Source organism: Moschus berezovskii, chromosome 14 (assembly GCF_049115385.1).
Source record: "Moschus berezovskii isolate FMDL1 chromosome 14, NW_MosBer_1.0, whole genome shotgun sequence".
NCBI classification, from domain to species: domain Eukaryota; kingdom Metazoa; phylum Chordata; class Mammalia; order Artiodactyla; family Moschidae; genus Moschus; species Moschus berezovskii.
In genome coordinates, this window is record NC_142473.1 from 5,114,799 (window position 1) to 5,140,913 (window position 26,115).

Genomic DNA, 26,115 nt, shown 5'->3' on the forward strand with positions numbered 1-26,115 from the left:
AATAAAATATTAGAAAGTGAAGTTAAGGAAAATATTCCATTTATCACTGCAACAAAAAGAATTAAACACCTAGAAATAAACCTATCTAATGAGGTAGAAGACCTCTACCCACAAAGCTATACAACCCTGATGTAAGAAATAAAAGGTGACACTAACAGATGGAGAAATATATCATGTTCTTGAATTGGAAGAATCAACAATGTGAAATAGACTATACTACCCAATGTAATCTACAGATTCAATGAAATGCCTATCAAATAACCCATGGCATTTCTCCCAGAGCTAGAAAACATTTTTCAATTTTTATGGAAGTACAAAAGACCCCAACTAGCCAAATCAATCTTGAGAGAAAAAAATGAAGCTGCTGGAATCAAACTTTTTGGCTTCCAACTATACTACAAAGGTGTAGTCATCATGATAGTATTGTACTGGCACAAAAACAGACATACAGATCAATGGAACAAGATAGAAAGTCTAGAAATAAACCCACACATCTGTGGTTACCTCATCTTTGACAAAGGAGATCAAGATATACACTATAACAAATACAGTCTCTTCAGTAAATGGTGCTGGGAAAACTGTACAGGCACATATGAAAGAATGAAATCAGAACACTATTTAACACAATACACAAAAATAAACTCAAAATGCATTAAAGACCTAAATGTAAAGCCAGACTCTATAAAACTCTTAGAGGAAAACAGGCAGAATACTCTTTGATATAAAGCACAGCAAGATCTTTTTTTTAATCCATCTCCTAGAGAAATAAAAATTTAAATAAAAAAGGGACCTAATTAAACCTAAAGGCTTTTGCACAGCAAATGAAAGCATAAGTGAGACAGACAAAACAAGACAAAACAAAACACCAGGCCCCAGAATGGAAGAAAATATTTGCAAATGAAGCAACTGACAATTAATCTCCAAAATATACAACTTATTTAGCTCAATACATAAAAAGCACAATCAAAAAATGGGCAGAAGTCCTAAACAGACTTTTCTCCAAAGAAGACAAACAGATGGCCTTCAAAACATGAAAAGATGTTCAATATCACTAATTATTAGAAAAACACAATCAAAAGTAAAATCAGATATCAGCTCACAATGGTCAGAATGGCTATCATCAAAAAAATCTATAGACAATAAATGCTTCAAAGGGTGTGGAGAAAAGGGGACCCACATGCACTCTCAGTGGGAGTGTAAATTGATACAACCACTATGGAAAACAGTATGGAGGTTTCTTAAAAATCTAAAAATAGAACTACCATATGACCCAGTGACTCAACTCCCAAGCATATACCAAAGAAATCCATAATTAAAAAAAAAAAATATATATATATATATTTACTTCCCCAATGGTTCAGCGGGTAAAGAATCTGCCTATAATGCAGGAGATGAGGGTTTGATCATATTCTTGCATGGAGAATCCCATGGACAAAGGAGCCTGGCTGGCTACGACTGAGCTGAATATGACTGAGCGACTAAGCAGCATTCACCCCAATGTTCATAGCAGCACTATTTATAATAGCCAGAACATGAAATCAACCTAAATGTCCATCAACTATGGAATGGATAAAGATGTGGTACATACATACAATAGAATATTAGTCATAAAAGGGAATGAATTCAAGTCATTTGTAGACATATGAATTTGCCTAGAGAGTGTCATAAAAAGTAAAGTATGTTAAAAAGGGAAAAACAAACATTTATTAGTACATATATATGGAGTCTATAAAAATGATACAGATGATAGCTTGTCCAACAGAAATAGAGACACAGATTAGAGAATAAATACATGAATACCAAGAGGGAAATGTGGGGTGAGGTCAGTTGAGATATTGGGATTGAAACACATATACTATTGATGCTCTGTATAAAGTAGACAACTAGTGAGAACGTACTGTATAATACAGGGAACTCTTATTAGTGCACTGTGGTTACCTGAAAGGGAGGGAAGTCCAAAAGCAAGGGGATATATGTATATGTATGCCTGATTCATGTTGCTATGTAGTAGAAACTAACACAACATTGTAAAGCAACTACACTCCAATAAAAATTAATTTTAAAAAGTGATGGGGAAACTAAACAGCTACATGCAATTTAATGAAATTAAAACACTCCCTTATACTATATACAAAAATAAATTCAAAATGGTTTAAAGACAGGACACTACAAACTCCTGGAAGAGAACACAGACAAAACATTCTTTGACACAAACCATAGAAATATCTTCTTTGGTCAGTTTCCCAAAGCAGAAAGATTTAAAAGTAAATATAAACAAATTGCACCTAATCAACTTAACAGCTTTTGTGTAGCAAAGAAGCTATAAACAATATGAAAAGACAATCTATGGGATGGGAGAAAGTATTTGCAAATAATGCAACTGACAAGGGGTTAATATGCAAAATATACAGACAATATCTAAAAAAATAAACACCCAGTAAAAAATGGGCAGGAGACCTAAAGAGACATTTTTCCAAAGAAGACATACAGATGGACAATAGGCACATGAAAACATGCTCAACATCACTAATTAGGGAAACACAAATCAAAATGACAATGAAGGATCATCTTACATCTGTCAGAACGGCTACCATTGAAAAGTCTACAAATAATAATCGTGAGCTGCACTCAATATGCCAACAAACTTGGAAAACTCAGCAGTGGCCACAGGACTGGAAAAGGTCAGTCTTCATTCCAATCCCAAAGAAAGGCAATGCCAAAGAACGCTCAAACTACCGCACAATTGCACTCATCTCACATGCTAGTAAAGTCATGCTCAAAATTCTCCAAGCCAGGCTTCAGCAATATGTGAACCATGAACTTCCAGATGTTCAAGCAGGTTTTAGAAAAGGCAGAGGAATCAGAGATCAAATTGACAACAACCTCTGGATCATGGAGAAAGCAGGAGATTTCCAGAAAAACATCTATTTCTGCTTCATTGACTATGACAAAGCCTTTGACTGTGAGGATCACAATAATCTGTGGAACGTTCTGAAAGAGATGGGAATACCAGGCCACCTGACCTGCCTCTTGAGAAACCTGTATGCAGGTCAGGAAGCAACAGTTAGAACTGGACATGGAACAACAGACTGGTTCCAAATAGGAAAAGTAGTACGTCAAGGTTGTATATTGTCACCCTGCTTATTTAACTTCTATGCAGAGTACATCATGAGGAACGCTGGGCTGGAAGCCGCACAAGCTGTAGTCAAGATTGCAGGGAGAAATATCAATAACCTCAGATATGCAGATGACACCACCCTTATGGCAGAAAGTGAAGAGGAACTCAAAAGCCTCTTGATGAAAGTGAAAGAGGAGAGTGAAAAGGTTGGCTTGAAGCTCAACATTCAGAAAACGAAGATCATGGCATCTGGTCCCATCACTTCATGGGAAATAGATGGGGAAACAATGGAAACAGTGTCAGACTTTATTTTTTTGATCTCCAAAATCACTGTGTATGCTGATTGCAGCCATGAAATTAAAAGACGCTTACTCCTTGGAAGGAAAGTTATGACCAACCTAGATAGTATATTAAAAAGCAGAGACATTACTCTGCCAACCAAGGTCCGTCTAGTCAAGGCTATGGTTTTTCCCGTGGTCATGTATGGATGTGAGAGTTGGACTGTGAAGAAAGCTGATCGCCGAAGAATTGATGCTTTTGAACTGTGGTGCTGGAGAAGACTCTTGAGAGTCCCTTGGACTGCAAGGAGATCCAACCAGTTCATTCTGAAGGAGATCAATCCTGGGTGTTCATTGGAAGGACTGATGCTAAAGCTGAAACTCCAATACTTTGGCCACCTCATGTGAAGAGTTGACTCACTGGAAAAGACTCTGATGCTGGGAAGGATTGGGGTTGCGGGGTGACAGGGACGACAGAGAATGAGATGGCTGGATGATATCACCGACTCGATGGACATGAGTTTGAGTGAACTCTGGGAGTTGGTGATGGACAGGGAGACCTTGACATGCTGTGATTCGTGGGGTCGCAAAGAGATGGTTAGGACTGGGCGACTGAACTGAACTGAACTAAACTGAAGAGAGGGTTTGGACACTATTAGTGGGAATGTAAATTGGTGCAGCCACTAAGGAAAACAAACATTCCTTGAAAAATTAAAAATAGAGCTATCATATGATACAGAAATCACTCTTTTGGGCATATATCCAGAAAAGATAACTCTATTCTAAAAGCTACATGTATCCCAATGTTTATATGGAAGTACTTTTTCCAATAGTCAAGAGATGGAAGCAATCCATGTGTACATCAACTGACAGCTGGCTTAAAATATTTGATATATATCTATATCTATCTCTCCCTGTGCAGCAACACAGATGTACCTAGCGAATATTTAGTAAGTAGTAAGTAATGGGTGTCCAACTCTTTGTGAAACCACAGACTGTTGCCCACCAGACTCATCCATGGGGTTTTCCCAGCAAGTATACTGGAATGGGTTGCTATTTCCTCCTCTAAGAGATCTTCCAGACCCAGGGATCAAACTCACATCTCCTGTGACTCCTGCCTTGGAAGGTGGATTCTTTACTACTAAGCCACTTGGGAACCTCCCTAGAGAATATTATACTTAGTGAAATAAGTTAGACAAAGACAAATACTATCTGTTATCACTTATATGAGGGATCTAAAAAATAATACAAATGAATAAAAAATAATACAAATAGAAATTATTCACATACATAGGAAACACCTTAGGTTTGCCAAAGGGAAGAGGGAGGGGGAAGAACTAAATTAGTTATAATGGGATTAATGGGGCTTCCCTGGTGGCTCAGTGGTAAAGAATCCACCTCTCATACAACACTAGGAGTTCAATCCCTGAGTATCCCCTAGAGGAGGAAGTGGCAACCCACTCCAGTATTCTTGCTTGTAAAATCCCATTGATGGATGAGCTTGGAGGGCTACAGGCCATGGAGTTATAAAAGAATTGGTCAAGACATAGTGATGAAACAACAACAATGGGATAAATATGTACAAATTGCTATATATAAAATATGTAAGCAGCAAGCATTTACTTAATAGCACAAGGAATTACATTCAATAATTTGTAATAACCTATAGTGGAATATAATCTGCAAAAAACTCCACACCTAAATCACTATGCTGAACTCACATCTTTAACTCAGAAAATTAACACAACATTGTAAATCAACTACAGTAACAAATAAATATATTTGTAAATTCTTGGCATAATTTTAAACACTGTGTATTGATCTTTGCCTTGCTTCACTCTCCTCTTTTTGTTAAGTACGAATTGGACTTCGTATTTTCTCTTTTGATTTTCAACTTTATGACTACAGAATATTTGAAACTTGCTGGAATATTTGTAGTCTCCTGTAACCAGTAAGAACTTTTATTTTAAGAATCAGTTCTTACTGTTATGTTTATATCAGTTTTTTCATGTGTTCAGTTCAGTTCAGTTCAGTCGCTCAGTCGTGTCTGACTCTCCGCGACCCCATGAATCACAGCACGCCAGGCCTCCCTGTCCATCACCAACTCCCAGAATTCACCCAAACTCATGTCCACAGAGTCGGTGATGCCATCCAGCCATCTCATTCTCTGTCGTCCCCTTCTCCTCCCGCCCCCAACCTTTCCCAACATCAGAGTCTTTTCCAGTGAGTCAACTCGTCGCATGAGGTGCCCAAAGTATTGCAGTTTCAGCTTCAGCATCAGTCCTTCCAATGAACACCCAGGACTGACCTCCTTTAGAATGGACTGGTTGGATCTCCTTGCAGTCCGAGGGACTCTCAAGAGTCTTCTCCAACACCACAGTTCAAAAGCATCAATTTTTCGGCGATCAGCTTTCTTCACAGTCCAACTCTCAAAATCACTGCAGATGCTGATTGCAGCCATGAAATTAAAAGACGCTTACTCCTTGGAAGGAAAGTTATGACCAACCTTGATACTATATTAAAAAACAGAGACATTACTTTGCCAACAAAGGTCCATCTAGTCAAGGCTATGGTTTTTCCCGTCTAGTCAAGGATATGGTTTTTCCAGTAGTCATGTATGGGTGTGCGAGTTGGACTGTAAAGAAAGGTGAATGCTGAAGAATTGATGCTTTTGAACTGTGGTGTTGAAGACTCTTAAGAGTCCCTTCGACTGCAAGGAGATCCAACCAGTCAATCCTAATGGAGATCAGTCCTGGGTGTTCATTGGAAGGACTCATGTTGAAGGTGAAACTGCAATACTTTGGCAACCTGATACAAAGAGGTGTTTCATTGGAAAGACCCTGATGCTGGGAAAGATTGAGGGCAGGAAGAGAAGGGGACGACAGATGATGAGATGGTTGGATGGTATCATCGACTCGATGGACATGGGTTTGGGTTGACCCCAGGTGTTGGTGATGGACAGGGAGGCCTGTGGTGCTGCGGTTCATGGGGTTGCAAAGAGTCAGACACGACTGAGCAAATGAACTGAACTGAACTGAAGAGGAAGGTTGATAGCAATACTGGCTTACCTCAAGAAACAAGAAAAAAGTCAAATAAATATCCAAACCAACTCTACACCTAAAGTAACTAGGAAAGGTAGAAATGCAGAACCCCTGGGTTAGTAGAAAGAAAGAAATCCTATAAATTAGGGCAGAAATAAATGCAAAAGAAACAAAAGTGACCATAGTAAAAATCAACAAAGTTAAAAGCTAGTTCCTCAGGAAGATAAATAAAATTGACAAACCATTAGCCAGATTCATCAGGAAAGAAAGGGAGAAGAATCAAACCAACATACTTAGAAATGAAAAAAGATAAATCAAAACAGATAACACAGAAATACAAAGGATCATAAGAGAATACTATCAGCAACTGTATGCCAATAAAATGGACAACTTGGAAGGAATGGATGAATTCTTAGAAAAGTATAACTTTCCAAAGCTCAACCAGAAAGTAATAGAAGATCTTAACAGACCCATCACAAGCACAGAAATCGAAACTGTAATCAGAAATCTTCCAACAAACAAAGGCCTGGGACCACACGGCTTCACAGCTGAATTCTACCAAAAATTTAGAGAGGAGCTAACACCTATCCTACTCAAACTCTTCCAGAAAGTTGCAGAGAAAGGTAAACTTCCAAACTCATTCTATGAGGCCAGCATCACCCTAATACTAAAACCAGACAAAGGTGCCACAAAAAATAAAACTACAGGCCAACATTACTGATGAACACAGATGCAAAACTCCTTATCAAAATCCTAGCAATCAGAATCCAACAACATAATAAAAAGATTATACATCATGACCAAGTGGGCTTTATCCCAGGGATGCAAGGATTCTTTAATATTCAGAAATCAATCAATGTGATACCCCACATTAACAAATTGAATGATAAAAACGATATTATTATCTCAATAGATGCAGAGAAACTTTTTGACAAAATTCAACATCCATTTATGATTAAAAACCCTCCAGAAAGCAGGCATAGAAGGAACATACCTCAACATAATAAAAGTCATGTATGATAAACCCATATCCTCAATGGTGAAAAATTGAAAGCATTTCCCCTACAGTCAAGAACAAGACAAGGGTGCCCATTCTCACCACTACTATTAAACATAGCTTTGGAAGTTTTGGCCACAGCAATAAGAGAAGAAAAGGAAATAAAAGGAATCCTGATTGGAAAAGAAGAATTAAAACTCTCACTGTTTGCAGATGACATGATCCTCTATAGATAACCCTACAGACTCCACCAGAAAATTACTAGAGCTAATCAATGAATATAGCAAAATTGAAGGATATAAAATCAACATAGGGAAGTCACTTGCATTCCTATACACTAACAATGAGAGAAAAAGAAATTAAGGAAACAACTCCATTCACCTATGCAATGAAAAGTATAAAGTACTTAGATATATATCTACCTAAAGAAACAAAAGACCTATAGAAAACTATAAAACACCGGTGAAAGAAATCAGAAAAGACACAAATAGATGGAGAACTATACCTTATTCATGGATTGGAAGAATAAGCATAGTGAAAATGAGTATACTAACCGAAGCAATCTGTAGATTCAGTGCAATCCCTATCAAGCTATCAATGGTATTTTTCACAGGACTAGAACAAATAATTTCACAATTTGTATGGAAATACAAAAAACCTCGAATAGCCAAAGCAATCTTGAGAAAGAAGAATGGAACTGGAGGAATCAACCTACCTGACTTCAGACTATACTACAAAGCTACAGTCATCAAGACACTATGGTACTGGCATAAAGACAGAAATACAGATCAATGGAACAAAATAGAAAGCCCAGAGATAAATCCATGCACCTATGGACACCTTATCTTTGACAAAGGAGGCAAGAATATACAATGGAGAAAAGACAATTACAATCTCTTTAACAAGTGGTGCTGGGAAAACTGGTCAACCACGTGTAAAAGAATGAAACTAGAACACTTTCTAACACCATACAGCAAAATAAACTCAAAATGGATTAAAGATCTAAATGTAAGACCAGAAACTATAAAACTCCTGGAAGAAAACATAGGCAAAACACTCTCCGACATAAAGCACAGCATGATCCTCTATGATCCACCTCTCAGAGTAGTGGAAATAAAAGCAAAAATAAACAAATGGGACCCAATCAAATTTAAAAGCTTTTGCACAACAAAGGAAACAATAAGCAAGGTGAAAAGACAGCCTTCAGAATGGGAGAAAATAATAGCAAATGAAGCAACTGACAAAGAATTAATCTCAAAAATATACAAGCAACTCCTGCACCTCAATTCCAGAAAAATAAATGACCCAATAACAAAATGGGCCAAAGAACTAAACAGACATTGCTCCAAAGAAGACATACAGATGGCTAGCAAACACATGAAAAGATGCTCAACATCACTCATTATCAGAGAAATGCAAATCAAAACCACAATGAGGTACCATTTCACACCAGTCAGAATGGCTGCTATCCAAAAGTCTACAAGCAATAAACTCTGGAGAGGGTGTGGAGAAAAGGGAACCCTCTTCCACTCTTGGTGGGAATGCAAACTAGTACAGCCACCTTGGAGAATAGTGTGGAGATTCCTGAAAAAACTGGAAATAGAACTGCCATATAACCCAGCAATCACACTCCTGGGCATACGCACTGAAGAAACCAGAATTGAAAGAGGCACGTGTACTCCAATGTTCATTGCAGCACTGTCTATAATAGCCAGGACATGGAAGCAACCTAAGATATCCATCTGCAGACAAATGGATAAGAAAGCTTTGGTACATATACACAATGGAGTATTACTCAGCCATTAAAAAGAATACATTTGAATTAGTTCTAATAAGGTGGATGAAACTGGAGCCTATTATACAGAGTAAAGTAAGTCAGAAAGAAAAACACCAATACAGTATACTAACTCATATACATGGAATTTAGAAAGGTGGTAACGCTAACCCCACATGTGAGACAGCAAGAGACACAGATGTATAGAACAATCTTTTGGACTCTGTGGGAGAGGGCGAGGGTGGGATGATTTGAAACATGTATATTATTATATGTGAAAAGGATCATCAGTCCAGGCTCGATGCATGAGACAGGGTGTTTGGGGTTGGTGCACTGGGATGACCCAGAAGGATGGGATGGGGAGGGAGGTGGGAGGGGCGTTCAGGATGGGAAACACATGTACACCTGTGGCGGATCCGTGTCCATGTATGGCAAAACCACTATAATATTGTAAAGTAATTAACCTACAATTAAAATAAATAAATTTATATTAAAATAAAAATAAACAAAAAACAACAAAAAAAACCAAGCTGCCAATGTATATGACTCCTTGCCACCCCATAGACTGTAGCCCACCAGGCAACTCTGTCCATCGGATTTCCCAGGCAGAAATACTGGAGTGGGTTGCCATTTCCTTCTCCAAGGGATCTTCCCATATCAGTGATTGAACCCCCATCTCCTGCATTGGCAGGCAGATTCTTAACCACTGAGCAACCAGGGAAGCTCATGTCACCATATTAGTTGGATGCATAACTCCTTAACTCAAAAACTTACACTTTTACCTCTGAGTTGTGCAGAATATCTTGTTGCTTTGACCTCTAATGAGAAGAACAGTCCTCAAAGATTTCTGAAATACTGTCCCCTAGGTTATTATCCTTCAGATAGTCTTAAATAAAACTCTCCATTTCTTAATACATTTTTTTGTGAACACATAAAAGTATCATCCTATGTGTTGTGAAAAAGCTTAGTAGGAAATGTAGTTTAACAGTTTATTACAGTATTATTTTAAGATGTGGTTAACATGATCTTGAATGTCTGAACGATTCTTATGAAAAATAGAAAATAGAGTTCTTACCAAGTTTGCAATGATATAATGGTAGCCTTTAACATGCTTTCCAACACTCACAATCTGTGAAGATATAAGAAAATATGAGGCAATAAATTTAACTCTACTGAATAATTATATTTTTTAAAAAGAAGAATTTTAACTATTGCAGCATAATTTCACATGGAAACAAAAGAAAATAATATATTAATAATTTTTCTTGTAAAAGTGATTTATTCTAATATAAATAAATTCATAAGCCACTTTAGAAATTAAGTGGTTTAAGTAAAAAAAAAATTTCAATCACAATGTATAAATGCCAAAACTTTTCATTTAGAAGACTGCTATGCTCTAATTCCCTCAATGAGAATGACAATGCTTTGAAACAAACCAATAGTTTGCATATATTTCTAAAAGAATACTTCAACAAAAGAAAAGTTATTTTGGTTTAAATAATTTAGAAGTACTTAATTTACTTATAATTTACAGGAATTCATGATAGACTGTTAGATATTTTCAACTGGTGAGAATGATTTCCTATGAGTAGATAGGATTGTTGTCCTGAAAAGCAAGTAAAGATTTTTCTAAGGCACAGTATCTCTCTTTAGATACTGTGAATACTTAGTTAATTCCCACTCACCTGTGGATGTAGCAATAGTTTACTATAATAAGAAGAATAAGGATAAAACAACATAAAAAAACGCTTTACTTCTGCTAGATTTATTTTTCCAATGAATGTTTTTAGAAATGTTTAGAAAATTAGAAATAAGAAATTTTAGGAAAAAGTAATTCATTTTTAAAAAAATGTATAACTTTATTTCTATATTAGAAATTAAAATTCTTATTTTGCAATGCTGAAATTCCTTTTTAGAGAAAAGTCTAATGGCAGTTACTAATGAGCTGCTTTGTAGACTCATTGGTATCTTCAAAGGTAGCAATAAAATATATTTTCATATACTTTCATCATTAAAAAACTGAATTTTTTGGTAGCTTAATATCTTCTAAAATGATTTTTTTAATAAATTAGATGTGTATGAAACACAGGAAAGCTATTTTATTTTATTTATTTTATTTTTCAAGATAGCAGAAGTAGCTTTATTCTGAAGCTTGCACAGCATTGCAGAAAAAAGCATTGGCTATATCCAGTATTTCAAAAGTTTCCATATGAGTTTTACAAGTTTAATTACTAAAAATATTTAATTTAATGAAATGTTTAGATAATCCCTGAAATGTTTGAGAAAAACTTCAATCAGACCTTCCTTGTGAAAATTACTGTTAGTAAGTACCAGCTTATTCCATATAGTATTTGCGAACTAGGGAGCTATGATATGGTTCTCATTTTCATTCTTATTCATTCCATATAACCACACTTTCATGCAAGTGTAAAGCTTATTCCTGAGAGATTGGGGTTAATTTGTGCAGGATTGACAACACTGCAAGCTGGCCAGCACCAGAAACAACTTATCATATATAAGGGTTGAGAAAGAAAGCATCTGGAAGTCAAAGATACACTAAATGAGACTTTACATTCTACTTTAATCCTTGGTTGGCTTTTAACCAGAACCAAATTGGCCTCATATAATTCCCCTCTGTTTTAAACTCCCACCTGCTCTTTCCTCTCCTACCAATCCAGTTTCCAAATCTACTTTCTATTTTGCAAAGTATAATCCATTTTTTAAAAATAATTATGGAGTATAGTTGATTTAAAATGTAAAGTAATTAGCCTCCAATTAAAATTTTAAAAAAATGGAAAAAAGTAAAAATTAAAAAGAAATACAATTAAAAAAATGTTAGCTTTTGCTGTACAGCAAAGAGAATTAGTTATACGTATATATTTATCCACTCTTTAGATTCTTTTACCACGTAAGTCAATACAGAGTATTGAAAAGAGTTCCCTGTGCTACATAGTGGGTCTTTACTATTTATATACGGTGGTGTGTATATATCAATTCTAGTCTCCCAATTTGTCCCTCCCCTGCCTGGGTGGAAGCTCAGGTAACCATAAATTTATTTTCTACACTTTATTTCTGTTTTGTAAAAATGTTCATTTGTACTATTTTTTTTTTTTTGTTTCAGATTCCACATATAAGCAATATCACATGATTTTACCCTCCTCTGTCTGACTTACTTTACTCAGTATGACAATCTGTAAGTCCATCCATGTTAAGCATTATTTTGTTCTTTATCTTGGCCGAGTAATATTCCATTGTATATGTGCCACATCTTATTTATTAATTCCTGTGGTGATGGACATTTAGATTGTTTCCATGAGCTGGCTATTGTAAATAATCCTGCAATGAGCCTGGAGTACATGTATCTTTTTGAATTGTAGTTTATCTCTGAGTATATGCCCAGGAGTGGGATTGTTGAATTATATGGTAGCTCTAGTTTTAATTTTTTGAGAAGCCTCTTTACTTTTTTCCACAGTGGATGCACCAATTTTCATTTAAACAGTGTAGGGGCATTACCTTTTCTCCATATCCTCTGAAGCATTTATTGTCTGTGGATTTTTTGGTGATAGCCATTCAGACCATTGTGAAATGATACCTCATTGTAGTTTTGATTTATATTTCTCTAATAATTAGTGATGTTGAGTCACTTTTTATATGATTTTGGCCACTTGTATGTTTTCTTGAAGAGATTTCTCTTTCGATTTTCCAACCATATTTTGACTGGGATATTTCTCTTTTGATATTCAACTGTGCGAGCTCTTTGCATATTTTGAGGATTAATCCTTTGTCACTTACTTCATTTCAAATATTTTCTCCAACTTTGAGGGTTGTCTTTTCATTTTGCATATGGCTCCCTTTGCTGTGAACAGCTTTTAAGTTTAATTAGGTCTCATTTTGGAGAAGGAAATGGCAACCCACTCCAGTGTTCTTGCCTGGAGAATCCCAGGGACAGGGGAGTCTGGTGAGCTTCCTTCTATGGGATCACACAGAGTTGGACACGACTGAAGTGACTTAGCAGTAGCAAGTCTCATTTGTTTTTTTTTTATTTCCATTACTCTAAGTTCAGTTCAGTTAAGCTGCTCAGTTGTGTACGACTCTTTACGACCCCATGAACCGCAGCACCACAGGCCTCCCTGTCCATCACCAACTCTTGCAGTTTACCCAAACTCGTGTCCATCGAGTCGGTGATGCCATCCAACCGTCTCATCCTCTGTCGTCCCCGTCTCCTCCTGCCCTCAATCTTCTCCAGCATCAGGGTCTTTCCAATGAAACACCTCTTCGTATCAGGTTGCCAAAGTATTGGACTTTCAGCTTCAACATGAGTCCTTCCAATGAACACCCAGGACTGATCTCCTTTAGGATGGACTGGTTGGATCTCTTGCAGTCCAAGGGACTCTCAAGAGTCTTCTCCAACACCACAGCTCAAAGGCATCAATTCTTCAGTGCTCAGCTTTCTTTATAGTCCAACTCTCACAGCCATGCATGATTACTGGAAAAACCATAGCCTTGACTAGATGGACCTTTGTAGACAAAGTAATGTCTCTGCTTTTTAATATGCTGTCTAGGTTGGTTATAACTTTCCTTCCAAGGAGTAAGCGTCTTTTAATTTCATGTTTGCAATCACCATCTGCAGCGAATTTGGAGCCCCCCAAAATAAAGTCAGCCAGTGTTTCCACTGTTTCCCCATCTATTTCCCATGAAGTGATGGGACCAGATGCCATGATCTTCGTTTTCTTTGTATTTTCACTCTCCTCTTTCACTTTCATCAAGATGCCCTTTAGTTCCTCTTCACTTTCTGTCATAAGGGTGGTATCATCTGCATATCTGAGGTTATTAATATTTTTCCCAACAATATTGATTCAAGTTTGTGCTTCTTCCAACCCAGTGTTTCTCATGATGTACTCTGCATATAAGTTAAATAAGCAGGGTGACAATATACATCCTTGATATACTCCTTTTCCTAATTGGAACCAGTCTGTTGTTCCATGTCCAGTTCTAACTGTTGCTTCCTGACCTGCACACAGGTTTCTCAAGAGGCAGGCCAGGTGGTCTGGTATTCCCATCTCTTTCAGAATTTTCCAGTTTATTGTGATCCACACAGTCAACGTCTTTGGCATAGTTAATGAAGCAGAAATAGATGTTTTTCTGGAAATCTCTTGCTTTTTCAATGATGCAGCAGATGCTGACAATTTGATCTCTGGTTTCTCTGTCTTTTCTATAACCAGCTTGAATATCTGGAAATTCACTGTTCACATATTACTGAAGCCTGGCTTGGAGAATTTTGAGCATTATTTTACTAGCATGTGAGATGAGTGCAATTGTGTGGTAGTCTGAGCATTCTTTGGCATTGCCTTTCTTTGGGATTGGAAAGAAAACTGACCTTTTCCAGTCCTGTGGCCACTGCTGAGTTTTCCAAATTTGCTGACATATTGAGTGCAACACTTTCACAGCATCATCTTTTAGGATTTCGAATAGCTCAACTGAAATTCCATCACCTCCACTAGCTTTGTTCCATTACCCTAAGAGATGGATCAAAAAAAAAAAATCTTCTTGCATTTTTATGTCAGAGAGTGTTGTGCCTATGTTTTCCTCTTAGCGTCTTATAGTGTCTTTCATTTCATTTAGTTCTTTATTCTATTTTGAATTTATTTTCGTATGAGTGTTAGGGAGTGTTTAAATTTCATTCTTTTACATGTATTTGTCCAGTTTTTTCAGCACCACTTAAAGAAGAGGCTGTCTTTTCTCCATTATATATTTTTGCCTCCTTTGTCATGGATTAGGTCACTGTAGGTGAATGGGTTTATCTCTGAGCTTTCTATCCTGTCCCATTGATCTATATTTCTATCTTGCATACTGTTTTGATGGAATATAGTCTGAATTCAGGGAGACTAATTCCTCTAGCTATCTTTCTTTCTCAAGATTACTTTGGTTATTTAGGGTCTTTGGTGTTTCAGTAAAAGTTGTAGAATATTTTGCTCCAGGTCTATGAAAATTGCCATTGGTAATTTAATAGGGATTGCATTGAATCTTATATTGCCTTGGGTACTACGGTCATTTTAAGAATATTGATTCTTCAAATCCAGGAACATGGTATATCTCTACATTTTTATTGTCGTTTTTGATTTATTTCATCAATATATTACAGTTTTTTGAGTATAGTTCTTTTGCCTCATTTGGTAAGTTTGTTCCTAGGTATTTTATTTTTTAATACAAGAACAAATGGGATTGTAATTTCTCCTTTTGATCTTTTATTGTTAGTGTATAGAAATGCAATACATTTCTGTGTATTAATTTTGCATCCTACAACCTCCCCAAATTCGTTGATGAGCTTTAGTAATTTTTGGTAGTATCTTTAGGATTTTTCTTTGTGTAGTATCATGTCATTTGCAAAAACTGATATTTTTACTTCTTTTCCAACTTAGACTTCTTTTGTTTCTTATTCCTGTCTGATTGCCATGTTTAGGACTTCCAAAACTATGTTGAATAAAGACAGTGTAAGTGTATATCCTTGTCTTGTTCCTAATCCTAGAGGGAATGCTTTCAGGTTTTCACTATTGAAAATGATGTTTGCTGTGGTTTTTATCATATGCAACTTTATGTTATCATATACCTTATGTTAGGTATCTTTTCTTGATGCTCACTTTCTGGAGAGTTTCTTTTTTTTAATCATAAATGGATGTTGAACTTTGTTTAAAGCTTTTTCTTCATCTGTTGAAATAATCATATGACTTTCATTTTTTAATTTGTTAATATGGCAAATCACATTTGTCTGTAGTGAAGAATCCTCACATTCTTGGAATAAATCCTACCTGATCATGATGTATGATTCTTTTGACGTGTTTTTGGATTTGGTTAGATAGTATTTTGTTGAGGATTTTTGTGCCTATGTTCATAAGGGATCAGTTCAGTTCAGTCATTCAGTTGTGTCCAACTCTTTGCTACCCCATGAATCACAGCACGCCAGGCCTCCCTGTCCATCGCCAACTCCCGGAGTTCACTCAAACTCACCTCCATCGAGTCGGTGATGCCATCCAACCATCTCATTCTCTGTCATCCCCATCTCCTCCCGCCCCCAATCCCTACCAGCATCAGAGTCTTTTCCAGTGAGTCAACTCTTCACATGAGGTCGCCAAAGTATTGGAGTTTCAGCTTTAGCATCAGTCCTTCCAATGAACACCCAGGACTGATCTCCTTTAGAGTGCCCGAGGTCAGGGCGGGGGCCGAGAGGAGCTTTCCCACGTCAAAGTGGTGGCGGCTGTGTGGGGACAGGAGGGCCAAGAGGAGCTACTCCACATTCAAGGTCAGGAGGGGCGGCTGTGAGGAGATATCCCTCGTCCAAGGTAAGGAGCAGCAGCTACTCTTTGCTGGAGCAGCCATGAAGAGATACCCCATGTCCAAGGTAAGAGAAACCCAAATAAGATGGTAGGTATTGTGAGAGGGCATCAGAGGGCAGACACACTGAAATCATAATCACAGAAAACTAGTCGATCTGATCACATAGACTACAACCTTGTCTAATTCAATGAAACTAAGCCATGGCGTGTGGGGCCACCCAAGATGGGTGGGTCATGGTGGAGACGTCTGACGGAATGTGGTCCACTGGAGAAGGGAATAGCAAACCACCTCAGTATATTTGCTTTGAGAACCCCATGAACAGTATGAAAAGGCAAAATTATAGCATACTGAATGAGGAACTCCCCAGGTCGGTAGGTGCCCAATATGCAACTGGAGATCAGTGGAGAAATAACTCCAGAAAGAATGAAGGGATGGAGCCAAAGCAAAAACAATACCCAGTTGTGGATGTGACTGGTGATAGAAGCAAGGTCTGATGCTGTAAAGAGCAATATTGCATAGGAACCTGGAATGTTAGGTCCATGAATCAAGGCAAATTGGAAGTGGTCAAACGAGATGGCAGGAGTGAACGTAGACATTCTAGAAATCAGTGAACTAAAATGGACTGGAATGGGTGAAATTAACTCAGATGACCATTATTTCTACTACTGTGGGCAGGAATCCCTTAGAAGAAATGGAGTAGCCATCTTGGTCAACAAAAGAGTCCAAAATGCAGTACTTGGATGAAATCTCAAAAATGACAGGATAATCTCTGTTCATTTCCAAGGCAAACCATTCAACCATTACAGTAATCTTAGTCTATGCCCCAGCCAGTAACGCTGAAGAAGCCAAAGTTGAATGGTTCTATGAATACCTACAAGACCTTTTAGAACTAACACCCAAAAATGATGTCCTTTTCATATGGGGGACTGGAATGCAAAAGTAGGAAGTCAAGAAACACCTGGAGTAACAGGCAAATTTGGCCTTGGAGCACGAAATGAAGCGGGGCAAAGGCTAATAGAGTTTTGCCAAGAGAATGCACTGGTCATAGCAAACACCCTCTTTCAACAACAGAAGAGAAGACTCTACACATGGACATCACCAGATGGTCAACACCGAAATCAGATTGATTATATTCTTTGCAGCCAAAGATGAAGAAGCTCTATACAGTTAGCAAAAACAAGACCAGGAGCTGACTGTGGCTCAGATCATAAGTGATAATGGCCTATAATTTTCTTTTTTGTGTGTGATATTTTAGTCTGCTTTTGGTGTCAGGGTGATGGTGGCTTCCTTGAATATATTTCAGAGTGTTTCTTTGTCTACAATTTTTTGGAAGAGTTTGAGAAGGATAAGCATTAGCTCTTCTCTTAGTGAGCTTCCCTGGTGGCTCAGATGGTAAAACGTCTGCCTACAATGTGGGAGACCCGGGTTCAATCCCTGGGTTGGGAAGATCTCCTGGAGAAGGAAGTGGCAACCCACTCCGGTATTCTTGCCTGGAGAATCCCACGGACAGAGGAGCCTGGTAGGCTGCAGTCCATGGGTTTTCAAAGAGTCGGACAAGCCTGAGCGAATTCACTTTCACTTCTCTTAGTACTTGATAGAATTAGACTGTGATGTCATCTGGTCCTGGACTTTTGTTTGTTGAAAGGTTTTAATCATAGTTTCAATGCCAGTGCTTGTGATTTGTCTGTTAATATTTTCTATTTCTTTCTGATTCAGTCTTGGAAGGTTGTACTTTTCTAAGAGTTCATCCATTTCTTCCAGGTGGCCCATTTCATTGGCATATGGTTTCTTGTAATAGTCTCTTATTATCTTTTATTTCTGCAGTGTCAGTTCTAACTTCTTCTTTTTCATTTAGATTTTGCTAATTTGGTTTCTCTCCTTTTTTTCTTGTGTGTGGCAATATCAACAACACATTTGGCACAAGAACTGCTAATGAACTTAACAGTGCAGTGGTGGTTCAAGAAGTTTTGCAAAGGAGACAAGAGCCTTAAAGATGAGAATCATAGTAGCCAGCCATTGGAATTTGACAGTGACCAACTGTGAGTCTTCATAATCAAAGCAGATCCTCTTTCTACTACATGAGAAGTTTCTGGAGAACTCAGTGCTGACTATTTTATGGCCATTCAGCATTTGAAGCAAATTGGAAAGGTGAAGAGGTGCAATAAATGGGTGCCTCATGAGCTGACCAGAAACAAACAAAAACTGCTTTAAGGTGTTGTCTTCTCTTATTCTACACAACAACAATGAACCATTTCTCAATCAAATTGTAATGTGTGACGAAAAATGGATTTTATGACGATTGACAACAACCAACTCAGTGGTTGGACCAAGAAGAAACTCCAAAGCACTTCCCAAAGCTAACCATGACCCGCCTCCCCCAAAATGGTCATGGTCATTGGTGGTCTGCTGCTAGTCTGATCCACTACAACTTTCTGAATCCCAGGGAAACCACTACATCTGAGAAGCATGCTCAGCAAATAGACGAGATAGACTGAAAACTGCAATGCCTACAGCTGGCATTGATCAACAGAATGGGTCCAATTCTTCTCCATTCCAATGCCCGACTGCACATCACACAACCAGTACTTCAAAAGTTGAACAAACTGGGCTACAAGTTTTTGCCTCATCCGACATATTGGCCTAACTTCTTTCCAACCTTCTACCACTTCTTCAAGCATCTGGACATCTTTCTATTCAGGGAATAACCAGCAGGATGCAGAAAATTCTTTCCAAGAGTTTGTTGATTCCTAAAGCATGGACTTATATGCTACAGGAAGAAACAAGCTTATTTCTCATTAACAAAAATGTGTTGATTGTAATAGCTCCTATTTTGATTAATAAAGGTGTATTTGAGCCTAGTTTTGATGATTTAAAATTCGAGGTCAAAAATAACAATTACTTTTGCATCAACCCTAATAGTAACTTTGGTTTTTGTTGTTTTTGATCTTTTTTATCTAGTTGCTTTAGGTATAAGGTATGTTGTTTATATGAGATTTTTCTTGTCTCCTGAGGTAATATTCTATAGCTATAAACTTCCATCTTAGAACTACTGTTGCTGTGTCCCATAGGTTTTGTCATTTATTTGTGGGTATTTTTAAAAATTTTCTCCTTTATTTCTTCAGTGATCCATTGGTTGTTTAGTGACATATCATTTAGCCTCTATTTAAAAAAAAAATATATATATATATATATATATATATATTTTTTTTTTTTGTTCCTGCAATTGTTTTCTATTTTTATAGTGTTGTGGTCAGAAAAATGTTTGATATGATTTCAATTTTCTTAAACTTGATCTGTAACCCAGGATGTGATCTATCCTGGAAAATGTCTCATGTGCACTTGAGAAGAAAGTGTATTGTGCTGCTTTCTGATGGAATGTCCTATAAATATCAAAGTCTATCTGGTCTAATGTATCATATAAGCCTTGTGTTTTCTTATTAAATTTTCTCTGTGGATGATCTATCCATTGGTGTAAATGGGATGCTAAAGTCCCACTGTTATTGTATTAATGTCAATTTATCTTTTTATGGATGTTAGGTTTTTCCCTCTTTATTGAAGTGCTCCTTGGTTGGGCACATATATATTTACAGTTGTTATATCTTCTTCCTAGATTGGTCTATTGGTCATTATACAGTGTCCTTTCTTGTGTCTTGCAACAGTTTGTAAGTCTATTTTCTCTGATATGAGTATTGCTACTCCAGCTTTTTTTTCAAGTTCCGTTTGCATGGGATACTTTCCCACCCTTCCACTTTCAGTCTGTATATGTCTCCAGGTCTGATGTGGGTCTTTTGTAGGCAGCATATATATGAGCCTAGTTTTTGAATCCATTCAGCCTTTTGGTTGAAAACTTTAAGCCATTCACATTTAAGGTAATTGTCAATAAGAATGTTCCTATTGTCACTTTCCTTAACTGCTTTGGGTTTCTTTATGTAGGTGTTTTTCCTTCCATTTCTGTTTTGCTCTATTCTCCTGTGGTTTGATGACCATTTTAAGTGCTGTGTTTGGGTTGTTTTTTCCTTATGTGTGCCTATTGTAGATTTGTTGGTTTGCATTTCCCATGTGGTTTTGATTTAACAGTCTATATACAAATAATATTTTAAGTTGCTGATATCTTAATTTCAAGTGCAATTCCCATTTCTTGTATTTATACTCTGCTTTACTTATGATTGCTTGTTTTGAGAACATATTTGTGTGTCTGTGATTTCCTACTTTTATTATATAATTTTTCCTTTAGCAATGAGCTTTCCCATTTGTAATTTTCTTGTTTTTCACTGTGGCCTCTTTTTTCCCTTCCTACTGAAGTTCCTTTAGGATTTGTTGTAATGCTATTCTGTTGATGATGGATTCTCTTAGTTTTTGCTTATGTTGAAAGCTGTTGATTTCTCTTTAGTATCTGAATGAAAGCCTTGCTGGGTAGAGTATTTTTGGTTGTAGGTTTTTGCCTTTCATCATTTGAAACATATTGTACCACTTGCTTCTGACCTGCAGAGTTTTTGCTTAAAAATCAACTGACAACCTTATCAGATCAGATCAGATCAGTCGCTCAGTCGTGTCCGACTCTCCGCGACCCCATGAATCACAGCACGCCAGGCCTCCCTGTCCATCACCAACTCCCGGAGTACACTCAAACTCATGTCCACAGAGTCGGTGAAGCCATCCAGCCATCTCTTTCTCTGTCGTCCCCTTCTCCTCCTGCCCCCAACCTTTCCCAGCATCAGAGTCTTTTCCAGTGAGTCAACCTTTTATACTATTTGTTGCTTTTCTCTTGTTACTTCTAATATTTTTCTTTGTGTTTAATTTTTGATAGTTTGATTAATATGAATCTTGGCATGTTCATCCTTGAGTTTATCTTTTATAGGACTCTTTGCGTCTCCTGCACTTGGATGATTATTTCCTTTCCCATGTTAGGGAAGATTTTGACTACAATCTCTTTAGATTTTTTTTGTGGCCCTTTATCCTCTTTTCCTGGGCACCCTATAATATGAAGGTTACATTTAATGTTGTCCCAGAGGCCTCTGAGATTATTCTCATTTCTTTTCATTCTTTTTTCTTTATTCTATTCCATGGCAGTTACTTTCACCACTCTGTCCTCTAACTCATTTATTTATTCTTCTGCTTCAGTTATTCTACTATCAATTCCTTATAAAGCATTTTAAAATTTCTACTATTGTGTCATTCATCTCTCTTTGTCTCTCCTTTAAATCTTTTATTTCTTTGTTAATAATTTCTTTTATCTCTTTGGTCTGTACTTATATTGTTTTTTGAGATCCTGGATCATCTTTACTGTAATTACTTTGAATTCTTTCCTTGGTATATTGCCTATATCTTTTTAAATTCATTTTTCTTGTAGGTTTTTATCTTGCTGCTTCATCAGCAACACGTTTCTCTGTCATTTCATTTTGTTATCACCTTAACTGTTTGTGGTCTCCTTTCCACAGGCTGAATGGTTGCAGTTCCTGTTGCTTCTGGTGACTGACCCCTGGTAGGTGATGTTGGTCCAGGGGCTTGTGTTGGCTTCCTGATGGGAGGGGGGCTGGTGTTTTCCCTTTTGTAGGTGGAGTTGAGTCTTGTCCCATGGGTGGGCAGGGAAATGTCAAGAGGTGCATTTTGGTGTGCTTGTGAACTTAGTAAGACTTTAGGCAGCCTATTTAATGATGGCCACAACGTTTTCTTGTCTTGTTAGTTGTTTGGTGTAAGGCATTCCAGCACTAGAGCCTGTAAGCTGTTGGGCAGGGTTGGGTGTTGGCATCAAAATGGGGACATCCTGGAGATCTCATCCTAAGTAATTCTCTGGAGCCTCTGCTACCAATGTCCACATCTCCCTGCTGAAGTACAGCCAACTTCTGCCTCTCCAGGAGACTTTCCAATTCACATAAATTAATCTAACACCAGTTCATCTGGAGGTATTTTCTTTTTGTGCTGAGTTCCAGTGTCTGTGATAAGTTCTGTGTGTCCTCCAAGAATTGAGTGTTTTCCCCAGCCCTATGGGTCTCTTGCCCTCAAATCCTGCTTGTCTTCAAAGCTAAATGCTTCAGGGGTCCCTTCTTGTAATTCCAGACCTTCAGACAGTCTTGAAGGGTTATTTTTATGCGGGAACATCCCTGTGAAGTCTGCTTGGGTTTAACTTTGTGTTTGTGTGCGTGTGAGAGAGCTGTTTATAGTATGGATGTCCACCACCTCTCTTTAGCATATGTTGGCCATTATTAACTTGATAGGGTGTTTGACTGAAGTTGTGGTGACTGGAGCCTGCCCTGGATGTTGAGCAGAACTTCCCTTTTGCTCTGTTTGTCAGCACCCATCAAGGGTAGTATCTGCTATCTAGTCGGCTGAATAGAGGCCCTCAGATCTGTCTTTTACCTGGGTTTCTTATCTGCAGTGTGAGGTAGGTGTAATTGGAGCACTTCCCCTGGGAGAGAAGCCACTGAGAATTCCTCCTCTGGAGCTGTTCACCTGGAAGCGTGTTTTCTTGTGTCACCTTTCACCCATTGTGTGAGCTCACAAGTTCTATTGTTGGCAATGCTCTTCAGTTCAGTTCAGTTCAGTTCAGTCGCTCAGTCGTGTAGGCAATGCTCTTCAGTTCAGTTCAGTTCAGTTCAGTCGCTCAGTCGTGTCTGACTCTCTGCGACCCCATGAATCACAGCACGCCAGGCCTCCCTGTCCATCACCAACTCCCGGAGTTCACTCAAACTCATGTCCACAGAGTCGATGATGCCATCCAGCCATCTCATTCTCTGTCATCCCCTTCTCCTCCCACCCCCAACCTTTCCCAGCATCAGAGTCTTGTCCAGTGAGTCAACTCGTCGCATGAGGTGGCCAAAGTATTGCAGTTTCAGCTTTAGCATCAGTCCTTCCAATGAACACCCAGGATTGATCTCCTTCAGAATGGACTCGTTGGATCTCCTTGCAGTCCAAGGGACTCTCAAGAGTCTTCTCCAGCACCACAGTTCAAAAGCATCAATTCTTCGGCGATCAGCTTTCTTCACAGTCCAACTCTCACATCCATACATGACCACGGGAAAAACCATAGCCTTGACTAGACGGACCTTTGTTGGCAAAGTAATGTCTCTGCTTTTTAATATACTATCTAGGTTGGTCATAACTTTCCTTCCAAGAAGTAAGCTTCTTTTAATTTCATGTCTGCAAGCAGCATCCGCAGTGATTTTGGAGCCCCAAAAAATAAAGTCTGACACTGTTTCCACTCTTTTTCCATCTATTTCCCATGAAGTGATGGGACCAGATGCCATGATCTTTGTTTTCTGAATGTTGAGCTTCAAGCCAACCTTTTCACTCTCCTCTTTCACTTTCATCAAGAGGCTTTTTAGTTCCTCTTCACTTTCTTCCATAAGAGTAGTGTCATCTGCATATATGAAGTTATTGATATTTCTCCCAGCAATCTTGATTCCAGCTTGTGCTTCTTCCAGCCCAGCGTTCCTCATGATGTACTCTGCATATAAGTTAAATAAAAAGGTGGCAATATACAGCCTTGACGTACTCCTTTTCCTATTTGGAACCAGTTTGTTGTTCTCTTGGCTCTACCTTAATCATGGGTATGCTGGCAATTGACCCTGGTGCCTGTCAGGCATTGTTTTCACCAGGACACCAGCATAGATACACTGAAATCAGGTCCTAGGATTGCAGTAATCATAGATCTAGACCCACTTTGGGACAGCTCAGATTCTGACCTGGTCCACCTCTTGCATATATGTACTTACAAAGTCCAGCTGCTAAAGCTAGACCCATCTCAGCAGCAAGAACACTCATTGGCTGTTCAGATGTTCTGCAGGCACTGAGTTTACAAAGCCAGTCACAGGGGTGTAATTCCACAATGTATGAGGAGAGATTTCAACTTTTCTTCCTTAGTTGCAATGTCCCTGGGACTCAGCTGAGGTTTCAGCTCAATCTCTGCAAGTGGGCCACCCACAAGTGTCTCCTCTCAAGAATGTTCCAGAGCTCAAGAGCCTTCCATAGTGGGGATGGGATATGTGGGATTTCAGTGGCTGCAGGCAAGAGGGAGCTGGCCTTGGTAAGATCTCTTCCTTGCCCAGGAGAGGCAGGTGCCAGTGTGTGGGGAGAGAGGCTGCAGTGGCAGCCCTTCTGTCTGTGCATCAACACTTGCTCCTTGGAAGGAAACTTATGATCAACTTAGACAGCATACTAAAAAGCAGAGACATTACTTTGCTGACAAAGGTCCATTTAGTCAAAACTATGGTTTTTCCAGTAGTCATGTATGAATGTGAGAATTGTATCATAAAGAAGGCTGAGCACTGAAGAATTGATGCTTTTGAACTGTGGTGTTGGAGAAGACACTTGAGAGTCCCTTGAACTGCAAAGAGATTAAACCAGTCCACTCTAAAGGAAATCAATCTTGAATATTTATTGGAAAAACTGATACCAAAGGTGAAACTCCAACACTTTGGCCACCTGATGAAAAGAGCTGACTCATGAGAAGATACCCTGATGCTGGGAAAGATTGAAGGCTGGAGGAGAAGGGGACAACATAGTATGAGATGGTTGGGCATGAGTTTGAGCAAGCTCCAGGAGATGGTGAATGATGGGGAAACCTGGTGTGCTGCAGTTCATGCGTGGATTACAAAGAGCTGGACATGGCTGAACAACAACAATTGTGCTTCATTTTTATGGTGGTTTGTGTTTCCTCCAGGAGCATTCTCAGTTTCAGAGCTCCTCTTTCCCATTCCCTCAGTCTATCTCCTCCCAGCTAACAGTAGCCCTTCCATTGGGTCTGCTCTCTAAACCCCATTTTTCAGCACCCAGGCCCTGACCACACTGGGGACAAATGTCTCTGGCTGGGATATGCAGGGCTATGTTTTCACCCTCTGTGTAAGTCTTATTCTACCCTGCCTACAAAAGACTTGTTGGTGTGTTCGCCTCCAAGCTCTTGAATCTTCCCTTCTGTCCTAGCTCATCTTTCTCTGCTAAGAGGACTCTTCCATATGGGGGACCCACTCCTCTCCTTATAACTCCTCAAGAGTGTGGGTGTTATCTTACTTCCTCTCCTCTTCTTTGTCCTTTCTTCTTTCTTCCATATTACATGTTTACATGGGGAGATTTCTTGCCTTTTTGGTGTCTGAGCTCCTCTACTAGTGTTTATCAGGTGCTCTGTGAGAATTGTTCCATGTGTAGATGTATTCTTGATGCATTTGTGGGCAATAAAAACTGCATTCTCCTAATTCTCCACTACCTTGACTCCTCAACCCTTTTATTTTAAATCCAGAATATATAAATTGTATTGGAAAACAGAATTTTGCATACATGGTTATTGGTGAAATGGAGTCTCTGTACATCCTTTTTCTTTTTTATTACAGCTAAGACCTTTTTATTTGTATTAAGGATTCTACAGTTTCATTACAATGAGCTTGAATTTTTACTTTTTGTTTAATTTGTACAGTATTTTTTCCCCCCTAACTTTGAGGATTGTATTTCAGCAATTCTGGGAAATTCTCAGCCAATATCCCATGCACTATCCATTCAAATTTATTTTTGTTTCTGATATTGCAGTGTTGGTGTCAGCAGCCTTAGGGCCATTTTTATGATAATTTCTCAGTTTCCAGATTCCC

At 38.3% G+C, this 26,115-nt stretch overlaps 1 protein-coding gene across 1 annotated transcript in view; it reads right to left on the reverse strand.

The window, feature by feature from the left end:
- The window catches only part of GRIA4 (glutamate ionotropic receptor AMPA type subunit 4), a 635,851-nt gene that overhangs the window by 117,896 nt on the left and 491,840 nt on the right, over positions 1 to 26,115 (reverse strand). Inside the window, exon 6 of the mRNA XM_055422848.2 lies at positions 10,284 to 10,337. Within this exon, the coding sequence (XP_055278823.1) occupies positions 10,284 to 10,337 (54 nt within the window). The remainder of the gene's footprint in view (positions 1 to 10,283; positions 10,338 to 26,115) is intronic.